Genomic DNA, 25159 nt, shown 5'->3' with positions numbered 1-25159 from the left:
GGCTCAGCAGATGTCTGTGCGTGATGTACGAGGCTGGGATAAGCTGTCGTAGCCCGCTGCCAAAGAGTGGTAAGTGATTAAAGCCTCCACCAGGCTAAGCACCATATTTAGAGTCTATGGGGTTTCGAAAGTTGCACCCATTCCTTGCTGTGCCGCCAGATGTTGTTGGCTGGTCCTGCTCCTCTTCACCGTGCGCGGGAGGCAGCAGTTGGTACAGCAAGGAAAGCAATCTGGAATGTTTCCGGAGGTGCCGTACATTAAACCGGTGTCACCCATCCTTCACCTCTACCGAATGCTGAAACAACTCCAATTTGCTGCCGCTTCCCTCTTGGGAAATGGCCAAGATACAGTTGTGCCTGGCAGACCCATTTGTTTTACTCAGGTGATTCTCTTCCCTCAATGACCTCTATTAGTTTAAGTTTTAATTTAGATTAACCCCAGCACCCCAATTAACCAGTGAGGGGAAAAGCTAAGCTGTGACTAGTCATATTTCTGAAATCACGATTTATCGAAGTTAAAGTTATTAGAAGGAAAGACGGGCCATTCATCTATTGCTATTTTTCTTTTAAAAATTTAACATTTCATGGCCAATGAGCACTTTCCCTGAACAGGTCCGTGAATTGTCAATCACAGCTATTTTTCTTTGACCGCTTCACTATTTTGCTGTACCGACTAATTTGTTCTGTGTTCTCAGGGTTCACTTGGCCCCTAAAGCTGGGCTTCTGGTCCCCTTGGACCTAAATTCCGCCTCAGTATCATCTCACTGCGTTACAGATTTGGCCTCTTTAACCAGTGCTGCCGAGAAGACAGGCACTCTCTGATTTCCATTTTAGAGCCTACACAGATGAATCTGATACCTTCACCTGCCCAAGAGACGCTGCTCAATTCACAGCAATACTAGCGGAGGTGCTCTTACAATAAATACGTAGCCTGGAGAGGAGCTAGCTCGGAAGCCACTCCTGGCTCTGAGGCAGGCTGCCTTGAGTAGACCCCTCACAATCATTAAATATTCAAATTGTCCTAATTCTGCACTAGGTGAGGTCTACTGCAAAAATTTCCTTGGACATCTACAGCAGTAGGGTTGGAAGTGTGTTGAAAACCCTCTTGGAGAGGAAAAATAAAAGGCAGTATTAAAGTTCTCTGCAGTTCCTATCCGTAAAACACAGATAAGAACTACCAATTTAATATATCTTTTTATTGAGCTTTAGTCCTGGCTTTGTACATGAACCCCCAAATTTTTAAAGTATTCAAATGCTTCTGGTTAAATCAGTTATCAGAGCACAGTCACACAGCAACAGCTCTCTTCCACTGCCCTAACATTTTACTAGCCACTCCAATAACTGTTCAGATCAGAAATTTCTGCTTTTCTAATAATATAATGATATTTGTTTAGTCCTGAAGTTAAAGCTCTCTGTGGATCATCAGAGCAAAATTAGTTTTTCGTGCATTGGGGATGGACTTAACAGTGAATCATACTCAATATATGGCAAGTTCAGTATTTCATAAAGCTGGCACCGTCATTTATTAAATAAATTACAAACACAAGGTTTCCCTAAGCTGCAGCCTCCATGCACTGGGTGCAGATTCCTTGTTTCTAAGAATTTTGCAAATAAAAAGAGTAACTGGCCTAAATCCAAGCTGGCACAACTCCAAGAAAAGTGCTCGAGAAGCCCTGCAGCTTTTTTATTCAGTAGGTAGACGAGATGATTTAGGTTGAGATGAGAGTAACTTAGGTGCTTTCGAGGATCTACTAGAATCGTTTTTCATAATGAGACTCTACCCACAAAGAAGAGTCACCTTTAGAGAATTCAGCAACTTTTCTCATGTGTAGCAATGTCCACCAGCGGGAACAACAGGCACAGACCTTATCCTGCAGCCCTGACTCACTCAAGTAGAGCAGTGCCAGTAATGGCAGTAAGTTGACATCCACAATGCAAGTCTGAGCTTACACAGCCCTGTATCGAAAGTTGAGAGCAAAGTCCTCTGAGGTACCTACAGAGATGTCCGATGTTAAAACGGGTAACCGAGTTCCACTGGTCAGAGAAATTTAGAGCACAGAACCGACCGCGTTAGCTCTGTAAGTGTTAAAAACCAACTGGAGCCGTAATTCCAACACAGATTTACCACCACCTACCTGGTGATAAAAGTCATCATCATCAAATATCTCCTCATCTATGTCCTTCAGGTGCCTGTTGGAATCCGACTGAGGGAGGACTTCCTAGAAGCACAAAGGAAACACTGAAAGCTCATGTGTGCGTATTTCTGTCCCTAACTCTGACGACATCACGTGCAGCGGCTTGTACACACACTTGAAGATACAAAGGAATGGAGAAAAGCTCCCAACATAACGAGCTTTTAAGGACGAGGAATACATTTAAAGGCAAGGCAGAAACGCTGCCAATGCCAAAACAGATTTATGATACCTTTACTGGGAAATAAATAGGACTGTGCAAAGTCTTTCTGGCAAAATACTACAGATATTTTTAATGTAATGGCAAAAATATATCTTGCAAGTGCAGTAATTCTACATGATCTCTCAGAATTGAGTATTTATTCATTCTTAAATACTAAATTAATAACAGACTTACTACTAACATATTCTGTAGGTTATATGCAGTATGATTTTAGAAGCGACTTTCTGGGTTAAAGATTCTAAACTCCAGAGTAAAAACAAAGTTTTGTAGCCGCTACCTCAAAAAGCCCATTTCGTGAGCATCATTTTCTACAGCACAGGACGGGCATAATCACAGACCAAACCTTGTTTTCCCCTGTCAGGAACTGGCACAGGAGATAATGCAAACACCATAAAACTGGAATTGAAATGTCTACATCTTTTTCTTAGCCATTACATTACAGGAATCAACACTCAAATATCTCCTTCATAAATCTCTCACAAACAAGAATGTTACCTGCTAAAGGCTTACGTTAATTGTTTTGCAGAGAGTTTCGCTGCTTCCACGTGATGAGTTATATAAAGAAAACACTCTTACCGAATTTTCAGGCAGAGATTCAGGGACCGGATGAGATTCCTGTTCCTGCTTTCCCAGCACTCTATACACCGATCGCTTGGTCTGTGTCCGCCGTAGTAATCTCTCTTTGTCCATCATAATATGATCAATCTGAGTCAAGATTGAATGCTCAAAGGCACCGAAACCCTGCAACAACATTAACTAGTGTCAGATAATGCAGAAAGCTTTTCCTCAAGGCAGCAACGTTGCTCTATCTTTCCATGTCAGTGGATAAGCAGACAGCATTCCAAGAGGAGGGGATTTGGGTTTTGTTGCAAGGATTTTTGCTAGGGTTTTTTATTTATTTCTCCCTCTCCCTCCCTTCCCAACCTGAGGCAACCCGACGCCCGGCTTAATAAAATGCCTTTGCTGTTCTGGTTCAGATGAACTTCTCAATGATTAATACTAACTCACAGATGTTAGGAGACCTTGGATCTTTGGGTGAAATGATTGCCCATTGTATTAAAGTGTACACTTCTTGGAGGAGGAGAGCCACAGAAGTCCTTAGTTCTGTTATAAAACACAGACAGCTCGTTGATCAGCAACAGCAGCATCTTCACAAAGCTTTCCTGCTGCTGGAGACCGACTATGATGAGATGTCTGGTTGGGAGAACACCAATACTACCCAAGAGGTTTTCCCAGAACTTGGGAAACCATATGCCTCTGAAGATTTTTTTCCTGCCCACCTGCTCAAAACAAAAGAGAACAGCTTATGCCTTTGAAATATGAGGCCTGAGCTTCTTTCCAAACTCATTTTAAGGTTGAGAAAAAGTGTGTACCTGTGTATTTCATTCTTGCTGCTCTAACTCTCGGCTTAACTTGGAACATCTGTGATATGAAACGGTCAAATCAACTTGTTCCACAATTTCCTGCTAAATAATAAGCATGCCACCACACGTAAACAAAGACTTGCCTTTCCCAACTTGCCAGATGCCAGCTTGGTCTTTTCATGCCATTTCTGCAAGATGTTGTTCCGATATGTCCTGAAGTCAGCGTAGCGCTTGGCTATGAATTCTGGGTAGTCCTCCATCTTTAGCTTTCGTTTGGGGAGGCTCCTCCTCTTCTCCTGAGCCTTATCTACTTGCTCTTCATCACTACTGCTAGGGATTTCATCATCACTAGAACAAAAATATGCAGACTAAACACCCTACACCTCTCTGAGGCAACGTGTGAATTCTTAATGGCCCCTCCACTACCACCCATGCTTTTTCCACACCATGGTGGTATTTATGGCAAAAACCCCACAGTTTAGCCCCTCCTCTGTTATCAGAAAGATTACAAAACAGACTTCCCACATTGGCAGAAAGAATTCAAATGGTCATTTGTCCAGACTGCCTGTCACCCAGATACAGCAGCAACTGAGAGAACAGCAGATAGTGAGTATGGTCAGGAGGGCTGTGCATTGTCCTGTTTGTTGGAGAGCTGGAGACTAAAGGATTCAGAAAGATCTTCTCTTATTTTGTATTTACCTCTCAGGTTTTGATTGCTTTCCATCTACCAGATGCCTCGTGCCTGGGTATTGATAGAGCAGCTCATCCTGAAGTTCCACTAATACTTTCAGCAATGCCTCCAGAGCTTTAGAACCTGCAGAACAAGAGACACGAGTGACGATTTCCCACCGATCCCTGCTTCTGGTGAAGACACAGCTTTGCAGTGCTTAGTTTCTCATCTTGAATCTGAAGTTCTGCCACAGCTACTGCATGTCCCATTAACTGTTTTTCTCTCATCAGTCAGAGATGCGGGTTTACTTTCAAACTGATTTATAGGTGTTAATGTCAAACACCACCACGCTGGGAAAGAACGCTTCTTTCCTAAAAAGGGAGGAAGGGAGGCAGGACTGCCTTCTAAACATCTGCCTGGCTGCACATCGGGAGTACACTGATCTAATGTTTCATCAACAAACATTCCAGACTGCAGAGCCTGAAGGATTAACATCCTGAAGAAGCAAGTACTGTATGCAGAAGTGTCTGATGACACACACATATGACAACAACCTTTTTTGCTGACTAACTCACTTCTCTCCTGTGTTAGGTTCTGCAGCAGAGCCCAGCTTCAGCTAAATAATACGAAGCAATACAAGGGAAAATGTATACGTGTACATCGCGTCTAAACTTAACCTCTGACTTTTCTTTCTAATGTGCACGTTATAGGGAGCAGAAGGAGGGAGGGCAAGAAGAAAAACCGAACTCCTGCAGGGCTGTGACTACTGCTGGTTTCTATACCGGTGTGCTCACCATGCAGGAGGTGTAAGAAATTAGATTGTAAGTAAAATTAAATGTAGCAAGATCCAATCTATGGGAGAAACTTAAACAACGATCTGAAAAGTTTAATGAGAAGATTCTGATCAGAGAAGCAGAACTGCAGGCCCAGAGATCCTTAGAAAGAGAGAAAGTAAAAAGATTGGAGTAGAGAGGTGTACGCAGTGATCAATACACGGTGTGAAGGCTAGTTTTAGGGGCACGAGTAGTTGTTTTCTAGGGTATTTGCAGACACAAATCCTGAATGTAGATCTGATGCCATGTATCCAAAGGCTTTCATAGCTGACAATTGTCCTGTATCTATGCAGATGCAGAGAAAACGATCTCTGTTCCAACAATCTTATGTTCTCCAAGGACACACAGTTGCAGCTGACTGTGGGAAGGGTTAACGGCACACTGTTGCAGCATCTGTTCTTTAAAAATAGTTCTTTTGTGGCAACCAACAAGCCTCCCTGCAGAACGCTCCGATATAAAACAAGTGTTTGTCTAGGCCTACACAAACTCTCCCTTTGTACATTGCTACACATCAATCACAGGGTCAGCTCTTACAGGTAAAACACTTAGTACGCTTCTATCAAAAAACCTAAACTGAACTTTACACAGATTAATTTATATTTACCTCACACCGGTGTATTGCCTTCTACTTTTACAAAGAGGCACTACAGGAAGGGGAAAAAATTCACCGCTTGGAGGAACGCAGCACACCATTTCAGGATGTGTTTTCTTGCAGGGTAAGATCACGCAGGCTTGCCCTCCCTCCCCACGCACCCACACCACACATTCTTGCGGGCAGCGGTAGCCCTGACTGACACAGCACGTGGATTTGTCCGGAGGGCAGGAGGAGCACGGCGGTGATGGGAAGTTCCCCAGAGCTTCCCCTGGTACCTCCTTTGCCAGTTCCTCCGCTGATGCGAAGTCAATGGGGCTGTTTTGCTTAACTCCCAAACCTGTTTCTTTCCTTGAGTTACTTTTCAGCACTTGCTCTTCGGCTTTTTTCCTTTTTTTTTTAATGGAGGACACAGAGATCACGGGTAGAGTGAACAGCAAATCTTCATCAGCCCGACAGAGACAGTGCAAGCAGAAATCAGCTCAGACATTCGGAGGTCTCAATCTCCCGCAAGTTACCACTGTGATATTGCTCAGTTGTCACCATCTTCAGATAAATTACGGCCTGACCTCAGTAACAGGAATGTCAAGGAGAAGATGCTTTAAGACTTTTGTTGCAGATCAGCTGTTGGACTCGCCCTCCCCTGGCCCACGGTTCATTATAGATACGTTCTGACAACTCTTCTATATAAACCTATTAACGGATTAGGTTTGCTGTACTTGTAAAACAGTCGTGTGTTAGCATCAAAACAATTCCAAGAGACAAACAGACAAAAGCCCTTAGAAATGCATTTGTTGGATGTGTCTGCAGCTAAAGCATCACTCGCAAAAGGAAAGTGTCCCCACCCTAGCCTGAGCGCACAGCTTACAACAGCAAAATCTTTCCCACTGCCTGCAACACAGCTAAATGTCCCCAGAGCTTCCGAAACTGTTTATTTTCTACCCGCTGCCTATCCTCCAGCAGCCGTGCTAATGCACCCCAGGCGGCTTTGATCCTGTCAATTACAACTGGAGTAGCACTCCAGCTCTTCTGGGGTATATCAGGGCCACGGCAAGCAGGCAAGGAATAAAGACAGGCTCAAGCTCCCCCAGGCTATGAGATATGGACCCCAACAGAAGTGGGGATGGGGAGCAATTTTATTTGGAGTGAAGGGGATGGAGAGGGCAGGGAAGACAATGACCGTGCATCTAACCAGGTGGGAGGGCTAATTATTCCAGACAGTGGCTTCATCATGAGCCTCTTACAGCTGGGTAATTTCCGTGCTTTCAGTTCTTGTGTATTTAATAGCATTATTGGATGGCATTCTCATTGTTACTGTTGGGTGCTTAAGTGTGCTGTAAACTCAACTTCAGAAGCCGAGAGTCGCCCTCCCCTGCCCTCTTCCCATCCAGCCCTGCCCTACCCATTTCACGTTTAATTCCAGAAGGGACTGTTTCCTTCCCAGTCTCTTCTCCCTCTTCATCTTCTCTTCCCTCTAATGCCCTCATCTGCCTTTACACCATCTGCTTTGAGGAAAAGACTGAATCCATTTGTGCATGAAGGCAGCATAAACCAAAACTTTCATAGATGCAAACTATGTCATTTTGAAGGAAAGCTGGATGCTAACCCTCCTGCTCTCCTACCCCCACACAGCATGTGTTTTTTTTAATGCTGCTCCTTGTCTGAAACGGACAATTAAACAGAGAAGAGTCACAAACACGGAGCTTTCAAGCACACCAATACTGGAAGGCAACCAACTAGCAGCTTTCACATGTGATAACCACCAGGTTTGTACGTCCTGCTCTGTTCACGGAACAAAGCCAGCAATACTTGTATGAGCACAGGCAACGCCAGCCCTGACCACTGCCACCGCACTGCCACGAGCTGCGGTAGGTTCTTGGCAGTCCCTGATGATTTTCAGTTTCTAAAGCCTTTGGGACCAGGAACATATCGACATCGTGGTTTTCACAAGCACCACAAACCGGCCAAGGCTGAAATAATGCTGTCAAAGCTTTACGACTACCCTCCCACCACTTACTCACCAATGGGATGATCCTGATGCCAACAGCTTATTCCCAGAGCTACTACACCAGCTCTGCTATCAGTACCAGTTCTGGGTGTTGCTCTAGTGTGTTCAGCCAACTACAGATGCTTGAACCTGCCCCAGCTGCCCCTGGCCAGTGACTGCAGGCACAGCAGTTGAGGTATGTAAAACTCTCCCAGCCTGACTTTGCAGGCACAGCCTATCACCCCAGTTAACCCCAGTCTGTGCCTCTCCCACCCCTTCTCTCCCGCTCTGCTGGCAGCTTTGCTCCATCTCTCATAATCTGCACTGCAATGTGCTGGGGTAAATATTCTACCTTACAGCGACACTGGTGTCACAACGGACACCTTGAACACTGGGCCACACATCATTAGTGAGAAAAATCTCAAAAGCATCTCCTTTTCCAGGAGTTACTTCTGCACATCCAACCTGTGTTTTTTGAGGAGAGGTGGCTCAGCACTGCCTTAAAAACAAAAGAAGCTGGATCCCTTTATGGCATTTCAGTACGAGCAACTGAAATCCCCAAAACAACAGCTCATACTCTGTGTGTAGGAGAGGCCAACTAACCCCAGGACAACACGCAACCCCTCCTTCCATTAAACCTTTTCAAAGCTGCCCTTTGGGAAAGAAAAAAAATGCTGAGTGGGATCCATCTGCAGCTGCTCCAAGAACACAGCAAACGTGGTTGGAATATAACTTCCAGCTTAAATGGGACTCAGAGTGTCTGTGGTGAGACGCTAACTTGTAAGAGTCACTTTTAAAAGTCCATGGGAGCCCCTTCATTTTGTGTACAGGAGTGAAAAAGTTGTTCCAGATCCAGCAGACAGCATATCAATCCACCAAGAAAGCTGGGAGCCAGTATCAGTAAATCAAAGTGTGCCTTTCTGTTAATACTCTCTCATACGTTCTCATTTTATACATCCCTTCACCCAGTCAGAAAGTAGCCCTGGAGTATTTAGCTCCATTCAGGGATAGCACTGCCATGTATCAAAGTGTCAGGAGACCCACCAGAGATGAAATCTGTCCTACTGCTCTCAAATCACAAAAAAAATCAATTTTGTCAATGCCAGTGGTTACGGACAGACTGGCTGTGCTGCTGGCGTCCCCCCTCCGCGTGGGGTGGCTCCTGGCTGCAGGGCACCGAGCCCCCCAGCAGTCCCCCCAGCAGCCCTCTCCGCAGGCAGCGGTGCCTCCCCTGCCGCCGAGACCCCCGCACTGCCGCGCTGGGGACTTGCAGGCATGACGGCTTCTGTGCTCCCGCCCAGCGATGGGCGTTCAGCATTTCCAGAGCAAGGCAGCTTCCTGCGCAGAAAAATACCTGCGCTCTTTTTCATGACCTCTAAAAATGGGGTCTCATTTCATCTTCCCAAGCAGCTGAGGAGAGCAGCAGCTGGCGCGGAGCAGCCTCACACAGAGACACTTTAAGGTGATGGAAAAAGGTGGTGCCTCAAGGCCAGGCTTTCCGAGGTATTCACAGCGAGCCAAGCAGTGGGACTTCCAAAAGTGCTGCACCAGGCAAGCTCCTCCCCGCTTTGCCCCCGTGCATCCATCCAGCAGATTCAGAGTATCACTGTCAGGGAGAGTATCCTTAAAATCAGGGCAAAACTCCCAGGATTTTTGCTCCATCGCTGTACCTTCGCGGCACCTTACAGGGCGTGATGGGGCATTGCTGCGGCAGCACTGCCCTACAACACGGTGCCCGTGTGTACGCACCGTACGCAACCACAAACAGGAGCATCATGACCGTGATGTACCAGCACAAACCACCACACGCGCAGGGGACAGCTGAAATTCAAGAGCCCATGCCAAAGCTGGAAATTAACTACTTTTTCCCCTCAATTAAATTTGAGGATCTGGCATCACAGGAGTATCATCAGCGTGCAAGCTTTTCATTTTCCATGTACCTCCACAGGCTGTACGAAGTGCTCACACAGAAAAGCTGGAACAACATTGGTGTTTGCACCACGGTACGCAGAGCAAAAGCTAAGCTGCCAAATATCGGGAGAGCTGCCCCTGCCACCGTGGCGAGTCCCCGTGTCACCACTGCACAGCACGGGCGCAGTGCCCAGCGCGCTGGCCACGCTATGCAAATAAAGAGGAGGAGAGGAATCAAACCTCTTTAATAGCTGCACATAATGAAAAGTATCTTTATCAGGTACACGCATTTATCCCTACGTTCAGATGAAGAGGGGAAATTTTCACTCCTTTCAAACGACTGTGGGACAGGAGTTAAACTACAGGTCAAAATGGCACTCAATACGCTGGCCTGAGAACAATACTTCTCATTCAAATCCACAAGCCAGCCACTTGCACTAGTCATCCCCAGCAATTAATCCCCCAAGAAACACGTTTGATTAAATCTTTTCAAGCAAATCCTTTGCTTTGCTTTTGTTAGTTCACTTCTTGTCAACATCTATTAAAATATGCCTTTAATTCTCCCACAATCTTAAAAAACACCGATTCCACTGTCTTCAACTTTAATCAACTGTATGGCCGGCATTTTTCATTTCATAATAATGTGCTGTTTGGAATTCAAGAGGCAGGCTCAACATCAATCATTCGGCAAGAATTTTTCCACTGCAATAAATATGCAAATGAGGAAAGCCAGTCAGTCGTATTTCAGGCCCGACTTGCTAGTGTTTTAAAAAAGACACAAATTTATTAATTGCCGTTGGCCAGCGGAATCCTATTACTTTGGGCATTGATTACAAAGCTGTGTGAGTGATTATTGTGCAACTCGCAGGCTATCCAGGCATGAGGAAAAATTATTAAAGCAAGGCAGAGATTATCAACTCAGAATAACAATAAGCCTTAACATTTTAGGCCTCTAACTTCTTCAACAAAGAATTACGCCAGAGCTCCAGTGTATCATAATTCTGAAGTCTGTCAGTATTACTTTTGGAGCTTGCTCTATATTCCCAACAGCAGAGGAACGTTACCAGCCAGGGAAAGGCAGGGGGAATTCCTCCAGGTATCGCGTGGTAAACACGGGGCTTTGGACAACAGCCTTTCTGTAATTCCCACTGCATAATTACCTGGAGGAGGAACAATATGGTGCAGGCAGGACTTCCACTATCTTCAGATCTGCACCCCTGTACGTCCTGGTGCCGCAAACCCAAGATGGCAAAGAAATAAAGGGCTACAGATAAGCGTAAGACAGAAGCTACGGGAGCCAGCCTAGACTAAATTACAGGCTACCTGCAAGCCCTTTGGCAGCAGAGTGATCTGATTTTTTTAGAGGTGGCGTAGTTACGCACGCGTTTCTCACAGACTTCAGCTGAATCCTAGCACAAAGCACTCGTAAATCCGTCCAGGTTATTTTAGGAAATGATGGGAGTAAGATTCCCTTCACGCTTCCCAAAACACTGAGTTTGTGAAATTTTATCAAACGATGGCAGGAGAAAGGCCGACTTTTCTGCTGATTGCAAGAAAAAGGTCTGCTCCATACCAAAGGCCCAATTTGCTGGTTCCATTGGAATGCAAATGATGCAAAAGCCTTTACAGAGAGGAAAATTGTATTCCTCCAGCACAAAGGAGCCAATGCTGCAAACCCCTTTCACACAAGCAGCTCAGCTGACTCCCAAAGAGTTACAGAACGGACTCAATTTAGCCCTTTCACTCTAATATTACTGCATTTGACAGTAAGGACAACAGGATCAGACATAGATGAGTTTGCTAAAAGTAAAGAAAATAACTAGATGCAACAACAGAATAAAAGGCTTGGTATTCATGGATTTTATTCGTGGGGACTGGGGGAGGGGGAAAAAAGCTGAGAAGGGAGAGAAAGAGAAACACTTCCATGAAGTTCATGCTCTACTGATTCGCCTCTACCGTCATCTTTTGATATCAGCCCAAACCAGGGAGGGGACGGGGCTTGTAAAAATGAGATTTATAAAAACTGATGGTTTACATTACTGTAAATGTAAAGAAGCTGACAGCATGCATTCCCATCTCTGCCAGGCAGGAATCCCCAAGTACATAGGCAAGAATGAGAAAGGAAGAAGAAATGTGAAATTTCATAGTTATCTAGATATTAAGGACAGAAGGGAACATTAGCCCATCTAGACTGACCTCCCCATATAATACCAGGCCATTAATTACATTTATCATGACAAGCACTGAGTTTCCATCTCAAGGTAACCAATTGCCAATTAATCCGAGTTAGCTGACATTTGCACATGCTTGTCTGATGCTTTGCAAGCCTTTGTTTCCCTGCATCTTCTTGGTGGAGTATACAGGACTAACATGCACAAGTATTTAGCTAAACTCAGTTTAATTAGCTATTAATTAACTTGGGAAACTCAAGTGTAGGCAAACCTACTTGATGTGCTTAAAGTGTGGTATAATCCCACGGTCTGGAGTTCGGATGTATCAGGTCAACAGCTATGGACTCTCCTGGCATTTCTTGCGCTAGAATTTGAAGACAGCTTTAAAATAAACCTCAAACACCAATAGTGTCCAGCTCATACGGCTATGGAGATAACCTATAAAATGGGAGCATTTCAATTTTACCACATCTATACAAGAGAGGCAGGCAAAAATTCTCCTCAAAAAGACTAAATACCAAGAGCTAAAAGCCTTGGCACTCAGCAATTTTTTTCCTGGAAGAAAGCCCCAAGCTGCATGTTAAATAAACACTCTGTGCTTCTCCACTACCTCCTACACAGGATTTCCAAACAATTCAGACAGCAACAACAGACCCCAAAATACTTTCCTGGTAGCTTGCATAGCCCAAATTCTGCACATGCACAAAACCTCACACCGCCCTTTACCCAACTAAACACGCACACAAACGACAACAGAGCTCCAAAATCGAGACCTGTGCCTTTGTCTAAAGCTTCTCACTTCACATCTCTTCCCTCTCGCTCGCTGGCACGTACACAGTATGGCCACCCATGAGTCTGGGAGCTTGTCATCCTTACTGACCCCAGTTCTTATCAAAAGCTCTCTAAAGCAGAGGATCATTACAACAAAATTCACCAAAAAAAAAAGGGGTCTGATTCATTCATTTATTTTAGTTGAGAGAAAAGTCTTCATTAATGTCAACAGGCTTTGGCTTAGTCCCAAAAAAAGTTGAACAGATTCTTCATTAGATCAGAGAGGAAAGGTGAAATCTGGGGACACCTGCATCCACGTCCATTTAAATCAAATTCAACCCTGCATGAATTGACAAGCACGATGTTTTTTGTATTCATAAAGTGTCTACACTAATACAATTCAATTAAAATGAACTACCAGTTTTAAGTGGGCTAGATCTGATCACAATAATTTACACTCAGGCTTGAAACCCAGTTCTGCTGTCACACATTTGTGCAGGCTCCCAGTAAAATCTTCAAAGCAAGAATATATTTAAGTCCATGATCTTGCCTAGCACCAATTAATCCTGTAACTGCTCTATGCCTCTGGAAACTGCGTAATCTGCCTGTGCCTCAGTTCCTCCCCCACTCCCCAGTGACACCTACCCTGCTCTGTATTAATATATTATCATCTCCAGATGTATGTATGGATACATTTGAGTTTTAAAAGTGAGCCACGAACAGAGATGATAACAAAATTATGACTGGAATTATTGGCAGCCGATTCCTGCAAGCTTCTCTGAAAAATTCCGAGCCCGTGTCAATAAAGCACATTTCATTTGACAGGTTTTCTCTAACGAGATGTGTAAAATGACAACCAGGTGCAACGGAGGAGCGAGGCAGAGGGTGAACCCGTCAGACGGAGCACGCTGTACGACTGGAGAGGACACCTTGTCTGACACATCCTCTCACACAGGAAGCCTTACAGGTTCTCCAGCACCTAAAACAGACTTGATCTTACCCAAAGTTAGTCAATGCTTAATCAGCTTATTCGACATGACTTACCTGGATGTTGCACAGAATGTATTTATTTTTTATATTTAAAAGATCAGCAACAAGAGTAACAGAACCCAGAAAAAATCCTCTAATAAAAGACACTGAGAATATACAAACATACACTAACCAGACACTAAATAAAATCTGTCCCTCTGTCTTGAGTCCCTGTTCCGCAAAATATTACAGAACTAACCCAGACAAAAATAAAGATGTTCAGTGTGGAGCACTCATACAGAAACGTTTAATATGCAAGAATGTAAAACCAGAAAACACATGGCATCTTTGGAGGTCTCCTGCTGGCAATGAACGTAAGTGGGATTCTTAATCACATCCTTAAGAGGCCTCGTCCACAAATGTGCTGTTCAGTCACAAGCCACAGATATTTGTCATGGGAGCCGTTAACCAACCTCGCGTACCTACAGCCCAACTCAGGCAATTATTACAAAGGTCCACATAGCTCCAAGTGGAAGCCCAGTCCTTTACCAGGACACTCGCTACAAACGCGCCTATTTCCACTTGAGAAACAGACTTTTCCGGGTCAGTCAAAGTGTTTGGATTGGACTGCACATTTTAGGAACAAATGTCCGCATCTCCTTCGTTTCCCAGAAGGCACCAAACACTCGGCCTTGTGCAGACCCAGGCAAGTCCTGCAAAGTTTTAGAAGTGCTCCTTTTAGCTCTACTTTTCAATAAAACATAATTAAATAGCAACCGTTGGCTAGCTGCACCCGAGACATGTAACACCTTAAGGGAGTAACTAATCAATGTGTAATAGAAGTTATCCAGCAACTGACTCGGAGTTGAAGAAACACACTACAGTAAGATTATGAATAGTGAGTTGCTTCCTGCAAACTTCACATGTAGTTCACACTCGTTTCCCTTGTTTCATCTTTCCACATCTTTCTTTTGAATATAGTATCTTCACAGCACCCTATTTAAAACACACATCGAAGGACGTAAAAGGTGCACGTTATAATATTCCGCAGTCCAAACACGATATGGAGAAGAAAAGGCAGGATTGGGAGCCACTGTTCAAGCCACAACTGCTGTTTCCCATTTCAAGGTGCAATTACATCCCTAGGGCGGCTACAAAAAACAGGCTGCAAGGAGCACTACTCGTAGGGTACAAAAAAGGACTCATCTCCACCATTACATTTAACTTATTCCCAGGAGGCAAAATGCAGTATTCTGCTGTCCCCGGGCCCCAGCGCAGCATGCTCAGAGTGAACAAGGTCACGCGTTGCAGCATTGCTCATCACCCAGCTGTGCTAACTGCAGCACTCTCCAACGCCCTGCCTCCAACACAAGCTCATCTCTTTGTGTGAACGAGCCCAACACAACAATTCTTCCAGGGGGACTTCAAAGGGGACACTATAGAAATGCTATATGATGGGGGAAACAAGGTTTCTTCCGGATAATACATCCTCTTGTATCCTGTGCATGGATGCAGTGCCACTAGCTCATGGCCACAGAGAACATCCATGGTTGAATCATCTAGAGTAACATCACAGTGGTCAGGAAAATAGGATATAGTTGACTACAGCGAACACAAATTAAAGTTCAAACATCACTGCGAGTTGAGAAAAGATGCACAAATGTCAGCAGAATTTAAAAAGCTGTATAAAATTTTGTATCTATTAGCAGCAGACAAGGCTCTGTGCTGAAAAGTTCTGCTGCTAGGCAGAGCTCACTGCTGCTGCTCCATGAATGCAGTAATAACCCAGGCGGGTTTGGGGATAATGGCCTTGCAAGCACATGGAGCATTTCATTTGATTTTTTTATCTGATTCACTTTATTCAGGTTTATTTTCTTATTGATCACAAGCCTTTGTATAACTTCTCCACAGCTCTACAAAGTGTAAATAACAGTTAATACTTGTTGTCCCCACTTTTGTTCCTTCAGTGAGCAAATCCATTCTTACAGACCCTGCATGTCTACTTTTTACCAAAACCAGTATTTTCTCCATTTCTCCAAAACAACTTATCTTGATTTTATGCTAAAGAACAGAAACGTGGGATTCCAGTATTTTCTCTTAATCCACTGACAGATGGAGTCAAAGCAAAAAAAACAACCAAAAAAACACACCACAACCAAAACCAAAAAAACCCCACCATAAAAATTCAACTAGTAGTTTACATTTCAGGGACCTACTGAACTCTTGGAAAGTGAAATCATATACAGATGAAAACATACAACTACTCATCTGTTTAAAGTCTTGCAATTTCCATCAGCATCTTGCCTTCTGCAAGAGCCTCACCTGCCTTCCTACATTTTTAATTCCTCATCTTGCCAACTAAAAACTAAAAATAACACATTACACTATTTCAAAGCTAGAATTCCCAGCTCTCTTGCTGTGAGGCATAAAGTATCACTGTCCAACCGCTAGTCACTGAAACATTCCAAGCTTAGTATTTTTAACAAGAATTGTAAAGAGAAAATAATGAAAATAGCAAGAAGAGAACTACACGACTGTATCGGGAAGCCCAGCTACCCAGAGAACACACAACAGCAGCTTCTAGCCTCTGCTGATTGAGAGATATCACTTCTTAAAGCTCTTGTTGCCCCCCTGCCCCTCAATTAGCCATGGGTTTTTGTCACTGAATCAAGGTTTAACATAACAAGCCCCAAACCTAGGACCTGTTTAATTCCTGACACTGGTTGTGGCTTCACTAATGTTGCTTCCACCTCTTCTTCAGCTCTTTCTTGCCCTTGAGGTAATTTTTCGTGACATTTTCATGAGATCCACTTCTAACCTTCCACCCCCTTGAAAACATACACAGAAATATGAATGGCAGGCATGCAATCTGTGCAGAGACACAGCATAGAAACTTGCACCTTGCACTCTTTTTCTATGTAAATAATGCAAGGATCCTGCGGGAACATGCCAGGGATTGGAATTTTTAATTAATGGGTCTCTTTAATGTGCAAATCAGGAGCAGATTGCAAATTCTGACTTGCATTGATTATGAAAAACATTAATTGAACGTGCAAGACCCCAAACAGAGGCAACATCTCAAGCCCTGGACTAGACTGGAAGATACGGTGCAAGAGAATACAAATGTATCTTGGAGAAACAGACCACTCCAGGCAGCAGCACCTCACACATGTGCAGTGCATTAAACATCTGCACTGCATTCAGAGCGCAGCCACTGTGATTTCAGTATTAAAAACCACTCAGACTTTCTCCATGTATGCAAAACAGGAATAAACATGAGCTCCGTGACCACAGTTTGGTCTCCAATTTGTATGTAAAAAGGGTGACAGAAAAAAATCTGGAATATAATTAAAGATTAAAAAAAAAAAAAAGGGGGAAAGAAAAAGTAAGACAGTGCAAACAAAGCAATGCTGTCTCTTTAAACAGAAATTCATCCTATATAAATTATGGCCATAAACTTTTCCTGCAGTGCAGCCTAATTAATTCTTGTTCTATACACAAAGGGAAATGCTGGGTGACAAATGGGTGTGAAGCCTGAAAGCTGCCAGGTCTGCAAAACATTTTCTACTTCAATTTATAAGCAATTTTGTAGTAAATCATCCACCAGAACCTGAGATCTCAGGAATCCAAGACCATCCATGGCACGTTGTATCATTGAAAAAAAAAAAAAATCATAAAAGATTACAAAAATAATAAATTAAACGCTTGAGGCTTTGTAACCTCCAACCTCAAAATTTGGAAAACATTTTCACTCAGATTTGGCTTTAAAACTGCAAATGTATAGAACATTGCTGTCTACTCTTCAACACAATTATACTCAGTCCCTTAGGGAATTTCACTACCACCACTAGCTGTGGCGAGGGTTGTCAGGAGTGGGAGATACCAAAGAGGCAAATATAGAAGGACTGTGCAGAAAATTCATCCTTCCCGTGAGCACAGAGCAGAAATTTCATGAGCAATGGGAGGCACTGGGATAACTACTGAAAGCTGCCCCGCAATGCTTTCGAAGACATGCGAGGGACTTGCCCAGGACCTCCGAGCGCGCCGCGTGCTGAGCGCTCTCTGTGCCCTCCTGCCCTCAGCAGGCTACAGCGTACACCGAGAGTCTGGATTTTTGGCACCAACTGCTTTGTGCAACTTGAACATCAAATCATTTCCTCCTTTTCAGTGAAGATGATGAAAGCATGCCAAATTTATTTTGTGGATTGGAAAGGAGTCCTGAGGCTTCCCTGAAAGGAGAGTATCATCCAGTCCAAAACAGTGTCAGTGTCATGATTAGCCCAAACCCCGTTCAAGGGTGAAGCGCATCACATACGATGATACCACCTCAACATCCCATATTTACAAAGTCCTGTCTTCCACTCATCTTTAAACTTTCTCACGCACAATTCTTACCATTTTTCCTGTCTGGGGAATGAGATCCTACCCACAAGCTGGTAATACAACCGGAATGAGAACTCAAGAGTCCAGGAACATTTACCCAGCCCACTACATCACTATTTAGAATAAAAAGTTTATTTTTATAGAAGCCACTAAACCATTTGATCAGCTAAAAGTAAGGACTTTTATTGGGAGCCGATTTATAATGTGAGGTGTTCCCCCCCCCATAAATCAAGGTGCATCAACCAATGAAAGAACTTTAAATATATTATGATGTATATTTTTCTATTTTCAGAAAGGATTTAGTTTCACCTCCTGAACTGACGGGTCACAGCACTGCTATCCAGGCAGAAGCTCCATCAGTGAAGGTGTAACACAGCTCAGACTGCCCCCGGGGTAAAGCTCTAGCTGTTGATTAGCCATGAATCCCTCTCCCAGGGCCCAACACAGCAAAGCGCGAGAAATGGTTCTTTGCCGCGTAACACCAACTACATCCCCAGTCTTTCATAAGTTCTTAACTTACTCCTTATTTCATGCTTGGTACTTTGTAACTTCTGGAAAGGGCATCTTCGCAGGGCAGTGAAAGATAGCTGCATTGGACAATAGTGCAGCTCATAAAAAATTACTTTTTATTGTAATCTACTTTACTGTACAATTACAGGTTGTATTTTAAAAAAATGAAATTAAAAAAGGAATATAAATTTGGTCCCTGTGCTTTAAAAAACAGACATTAAAAAAAGCATATAAATTTAGTCCCTTAGAGAATACCAGAAAACACTAGACAAGTGCAGTAGTACCCGAATGTTCCTAAATTCATTACTTCCACCTGCCAGTTTGAGCACTTCCTCTGCTAACTTTGCCCAGGCCGCTCCGTCTTTATTCTCTTGCTGTCTTCACAGATGAAATACAGAACACGAACCCAGGCTATCGGAACATCAGAGTTATACTATTGCAACTTTCCTGCCCAGATTAAGAGAAGAGGGTGGGGAAGGAATCACTGAGCAGTTATTAACGGTGGATTTTCCATCAGTGTTCTGGACAACTGAAAGATTAACCTCTCTGCTGTACAGTGTACAGTATTATACTCCATGTTCCTGGATGTATTTTGCTTATGGGAAATATCAAAATGTCAACCATTGTTTCTGTTAAAGGTCTTTAATGATATTGCATTTTAGACCTGTAATGAAACACGGTGCTTGGTGCAGTTTGTAATGCATCTCATTAAATACATTAATAACATGCATTTCACTGAAAGGTCAGCTTAGTATTGTTGGAAGTTCGCCTTTTTTTCCTTAATCACTTCATTTAAAGCAGCAGTGCAAACTTTAAAATATAAAGTATCTCACCTGCTGTAACTCCAGATAAGCTGATTAGCTACCATGTTCGGATCAGGCATAAGCCGTAAGATGACAGTCAAAACTTGGTTTAAGGGCAAGATTCAGGGTCAGGTTTGATGATGGTGAAAGTTCCTAATCCAGTTTTAAGATAACTTATGCCAGCCCAGGCCAAAATTTCTGAATGCGAAGGTATCACTCACTACAGCATGTACAAACTGGCACACCATGTGGCTGAATGGATATACAGCCACAGCAAACCAGGCAGCTCAGATGACATCTCTGATTTTTAGCATGAAAGGCTGCAGACACCACTACAGTGTTTCCTATCGACTGGTTCACATAACGTGGGCTTCTCGGGATCCTCCGCGGGGGGTCACCTACAGAGCTGAAACGTTCTGGAAAGTGAGCAGTATCTCAAGATTGGGAGAGAAGAAATAGAAGTGAAAGGACTAACCAACCTGGCAAGCTTTACAATTCTACTGGGCTTATCTTCATTATTCAAAACCACTGGAAGAAGATCCTATGAAGTTCATTAATTTCTGACTAGTGGGATTAGTGGGCACAAAAGAACAATCTGTGTATAAACACTGTCATCTGTACAATCTTTGACAGTAAACAACAAATTTGCAGTAGTTTATAGGTATTCCTAAGGATAACACACCAGACATTTATCTCCCTGTGCATTTACCTTAAGGCCTGTAAAAAAGGTATTTGATTCTAGAAATTAAATAGATCCACAACACACTTAAGTTGAGTACTTTGCACTTAACAACTGTAGCATGCATATTATATTTGCCATGTTGGAGAATGTCATCAGATCAACACCATTAGTAGTGATCCTAAGAAATAAATGGACGAAGCAGCTCCAAGCTGAGAAGATATTTGCTGTTGAGTTAACAGCACAGGCCCTCTCCTTTGGGCTACATTACTCCTGGTTAGGGGAAATCTTTGCATTCACTGACCTAGCACAAAACTGGTACCACAAAGTGTCTCTGGACGAAGAAGCATCCCAACTCTGCACCAAAAAGCAACAACCAAACCAATTATTTCTAAGATCCATCATGAAACTTAAATTTGATAAGCAAACTTCAGTCCCCACGTGAACTAGAAATAGCAGCAGGACCCGAGTTGAGGCTTACCAATATCAAATAAGTGATGACAGACCATCAGCAGAGAACAACTAGGCACATAAAGATGTGGGCGAGAGGAGACATTTTCTTTGTCTGGCATAAGAAACACTTCTTGGTTTCTGTTTGCACAGTACGCAATTAACAATTAAGGCAATACAAACCAACAGCTAATACTACAGACACATAACTCAAAGCCCTCGCTTTCCCCTTAACACTTCCCTGCACAGGCAAAAACATACTGGCTACACCAGAGTCTACCCATACAAAGACTGAAGAATTCTTACAGTTCTCCACAGCATTGTCAAACTCTTGTCCACCTTCCTTTCTGAAGATCGGGTAAGTATCTGGCTGTGGAAGCTGGTTGACTGTTAGGAGCGCCTTCTGCATCTTGATTCTCCCTTCCAATAGTTGATCCCACAGTGCTTCATAATAAAGAGAAAATAAAACAATTATTCAGCACAACAAAGCATTTGCTCCTTGTGAAGGAGTTGACTGAACAACCCACACCCTCTCCTTTGGGCTATGTTACTCCTGGCTAGGACAAATCTTTGCATTCACTGACCCAGCACAAAATTGGTACCACAAGGTGAATCTCGACAGAGCAGCATCCCATGCTATGATCCTGACTGCAATTCAAAAAAAACAAACCATCCCTTTGCTTTACTGTTTAAAAGGACATGCTATAAATGGAGGTTGATGGTTTAACAGGACAGATAGAAAGAAACTGCATTCAGTATTACGTTTTGAAAAGAAACAGAAGTGGTATCAGCATCACTGCACAGCGCTACCAGTGTAAGAAATCCCCATCCCCACCAACACTACAAGTATATTCCGTAATGGTTCAATTAAGCCAGTGGATAAATACACTTCATAACATGAGATTTTGTACCAGCAGTGACACCAGTTTGCATAGCAGATTTGGCAGAACATTTGCAAATGACTAGGGCTGCTGTAGCATGCACGTGCAGTATGCTAACAGCACGTTAACATGCTGAAGTGGTTTCTAACATGGCCAGTTTCTATAGCGTCAGCAAGGTGAAAGTCTTGTCAAAATACAAAGCAAACATGCACAAACCTAGCTGGTTCCTCACAGCTTTTCCTTTTTCTACTTCTTCAGTGTCTTGTCCTTTTGAGAATGTCATCATGCCCCCATCATCTTCAATGCCCCCATCATCTTCACTGTCTTTGGTTTCCTTTACATTGTCGTGGGTTTCACTCCCATATTCCTCCCCATCACTTCCTTCTTCTTCCCCATCACTTCCTTCTTCCATGCTGGCATCATCTTCATCTTCCAGCTCACTGCTTCCAACATCATCCATTCCCTCTGTAAATTTCTCAAAGTCTGTGATATTCTGGAAACTGAACTTCGGTGCCTTGGCTTTGACAGGCAGATCTGTCTCTTCATCGTCTTCCAAGTCATCCTCCTGGTCACTGCCAGCACGGCTGGACTTCTCCTTTGCCTTACTGCCTAAGCCGCCATTCTCTTCCGAATCTTCACTCCCACTGTACCATTCATCTAATGCTTCTTCAGCTAATAATTGAAAGAGAAAAAAGTTATTTACTTACCAGGAAAATGTGCCACTTTGCAGTATGCATGACCAATAGCTACAAATTTGGGCAATTTGAGCTCCAAACTCCATTTTACCTGTGTGTGATATTACAGTCTCTTTTAGCTAAGTAATGGAAACACAAGGACATATCCACAAAAAGATCCCAGCTCACATTTTCTGCAGCAATGATTAGTAGATCCGTGGTTTAACTTTCCAATGAAGCAATGACATGATAAGCCAACAAGGTGGTCAGAATTTGCTATATGCATTTTTTAAATGAGACTCTGAACATACTTGCAGTCCCAAAGATGTATCGGTTTAAAAATGGGAGCTGTTTCTTTTCCTCCACACAATGTTCAGTCAGTGCACTGAGCCTCACCTTATACTTAGTCACACCTTTTCCTTAACCTGTAGAGGTGACCTCCTCTTTGAGATTTCCCTCTCCCTCAGGCCAAAAAATATGGCCTGAATTTCAGGAAGGCATTTCAAGATGTCCAACTTAACTGTACCTGTTTATTGCCCTGTAACAGGGACCCGAAGTTTGTCATCTCAGTTCAGATGGCACTAGCTCAGTTAATGTGCTAATATCAAATTCTGAGTAGCCTAGCGAAAAGGGGAAAGAAATGAGATTTCTTTCTTACCAGATCCTTCTTCAGACAGAGCATCTCCCCAGAGTTCTTCCTGCAAAGCTTTGCGAGATGTAGCTTTTCCACTGTACCTTTTATCAGCTTCCAAGAGAGAGGCTGAAGCTTTTTTTCGTATATCACCAACAGGGAAAATGTCATCTGCAGTTTCATCCTCAAATTTGTCAATCACTTTAGCAACTGTAGCTGTGGAAGAAAAAGGGGGTGAAGAATGTCTAAACTGAATTGAATTTCAGACTAGAAGAACTAGCTGCAGGAAGGAGCCATGGACGACTCATGCTCTACAAACGAAAATATCCTGCGAAGGTGAGCTGGATGGCAACACAGCCTCACATAAGGGTCTGCATTTAGGCTTTGAGAGGGAGCAAGGCTTTTCCCTGCCTTGCGAAGGAAAGTCAACACACTAATTTTCTGCAAAGGGGGAAAGGTTGCTGGGGAATCAAAGGCACAGAAAAAGCCTCAGAGCTGGGTTTTGTGTAGATCAGCACCAGTCCTGCCTAGAAACTACTGAGCATAGTAACAGTTAAGGTCTAGCAGAAGAGATAAAACAGCTCCAAGGTTATTTTTCAGAAAAAATCATATAACATCTCTGTGGCCAGAGATGTTCTCCCACCTACCAGGTTAACCTCTGCAGAAGGAAGGGAGATGTTATGTGAACTGACAAGCTCCAACCCCCCTCTCAGTACTCTAGACTTCTCCATATTCAGGTGCTCACCTACATTACAGAGCCCAATGTTTATTACCAAATGTCAAAAATCCTGCTGGATTCTTTTTTTTTTTTTTGAATGAACATTGCCTACATTCACACTTTCTTCCCTGCCCCTTCTTTATTTCAGAGAACCCACACAAAGCGCTACCAACTAAGCTTACCCAAGCCCTTCCACAGATTCATGAGGGTCTCATGAGAAGAGTATTCCTCTGGGTGGAGGACTCAGTAAAGCTAGAATGCCTTCACTCACTTCACACTTGCAGATTAGACGAGGGAAACTGCAATTCAGATGCACTTTGGCTTCTTGCTATATGTATGAGCCACATAAATACATAAACATTTTAGAATGGCTAATCAGAGAAAATAATTTTACTGTGGTTATTACCCTCTTTCATACCAATCTTCTCCAGGACACAGGAATGGAGTAGTCCAGCAAAGAGAGCACATCATACCATACTCCCTCCTTATTTTCATTCATGTGCAAGACACCCTGTATGCAAAATTACAGGGTTAGCTTTGTTCAACCAATTGAGTGATCCAACTGGCTGAACATTGCTAAGTGCTCTTTTAATGTCTGTTTGGAAATGTTAATGCCTCGCATATAGTGTTTACTTGAGGCAGGGGGGAAGCAAAAAAATCTCCTGTTCATAACCAAAGCAACAAGATCTGGTCTAAATACAGTCACTCCAGCTACAAGAGGATGGCAAGAAGCTCGGCACCAGAGAAGGACTGGGCAAGAGGGGTAGATGCAGAATGACCTGTGCCACTCAACAGATCTTCTGGTATTTTCAGTCTCGGCATCACTAAAGTATGAAATCTGAAACTAGATCATGACTACTAAAATAGGAAAACGTCTCTGCTGACTACGTTGATTTCCTCAGCGGTTACTACGATGTTGCTTACAAGATACTATTGCTCTCACATACACTTGTATAGAAGAACCAGGCTACCTAGCACAACGTTTACCATGACTGGAGCCTAGTACCTCCTAAAGCCAACCGCTGCCAGCGTGTGACGGTCAACTGGCTATCTCAAGAAGTAAGTGCAGGAACTGTGTGACAGACACTGCCCCATGGCTCGGCTGGTCTACTGGTCCGTGGGGAGACTCTGCTCTGGAGAGGGTAAGTTGAGAAAATGGCAAGCACCAGCCTGGAAACTTAAGAAGATGACACAGCCACCTACACGTCATGAGGAAAGGGACCAATGCCTCAAATTTCATAACTAAACCAAAAAGAGCTCGATTAAAAAGGTAAGTTGGTTATTGGCCACTGGTAAACATAAACAAGACGCATGCAGCACGCTGCTCCGAGCGCCTGCTGTGCCGGAGAGGGGAGTCACCAGTGTCCGCCTCCGCCGAGCCTCCTCCCTGCTCCCAGGGCCGCGCTCCACAGGCAGAGGAAGCAGTCCGGCCCCGACGCTGCCCCTCTACGTCTCTTTTCCCAGAGATTTCCAGTCGGATCCGCTCTCCAGCCTGGCTCGGCACAGCACAGCCTGCGGCGGGGCCTGCACCGGGGCAGCCCGGCCTGGGCAGCCCTGAGGTAACTTCTTCCGTTCCTGAGGTAACTTCGACCCCTGAGGTAACTTCTTCGACCCCTGAGGTAACTTCGATCCCCGAGATAACTTCTTCGACCCCTCAGGCAGCCCCGGCCCCTCTGGCAGCCCAGAGGTAACCCCGATCCCTGGGGTAACCCCGATCCCTGGGGCAGCCCCGGCCGTGACCCCTGCGG

General features: G+C 43.8%; 1 protein-coding gene across 1 annotated transcript in view; it reads right to left on the bottom strand.

Moving 5' to 3' along the window:
- AATF (apoptosis antagonizing transcription factor) overlaps positions 1–25159 on the bottom strand; it is a gene marked incomplete at its 3' end in the record, with an annotated part of 43116 nt that overhangs the window by 15100 nt on the left and 2857 nt on the right. Inside the window, exons 2-8 of the mRNA XM_009891188.1 lie at positions 22721–22909; positions 21605–22060; positions 20814–20951; positions 4478–4592; positions 3922–4126; positions 2991–3155; positions 2135–2218 (exon numbers count right to left, since the gene is read on the bottom strand). Coding sequence (XP_009889490.1) covers positions 2135–2218; positions 2991–3155; positions 3922–4126; positions 4478–4592; positions 20814–20951; positions 21605–22060; positions 22721–22909 — 1352 coding nt within the window. The remainder of the gene's footprint in view (positions 1–2134; positions 2219–2990; positions 3156–3921; positions 4127–4477; positions 4593–20813; positions 20952–21604; positions 22061–22720; positions 22910–25159) is intronic.

This window comes from Charadrius vociferus, unplaced genomic scaffold (assembly GCF_000708025.1).
Source record: "Charadrius vociferus isolate BGI_N301 unplaced genomic scaffold, ASM70802v2 scaffold239, whole genome shotgun sequence".
In the NCBI taxonomy this organism is placed as follows: Eukaryota; Metazoa; Chordata; class Aves; order Charadriiformes; family Charadriidae; genus Charadrius; species Charadrius vociferus.
Note: the sequence above shows the minus strand (reverse complement) of the source record. Positions and strands in the feature narration are given on the sequence as shown.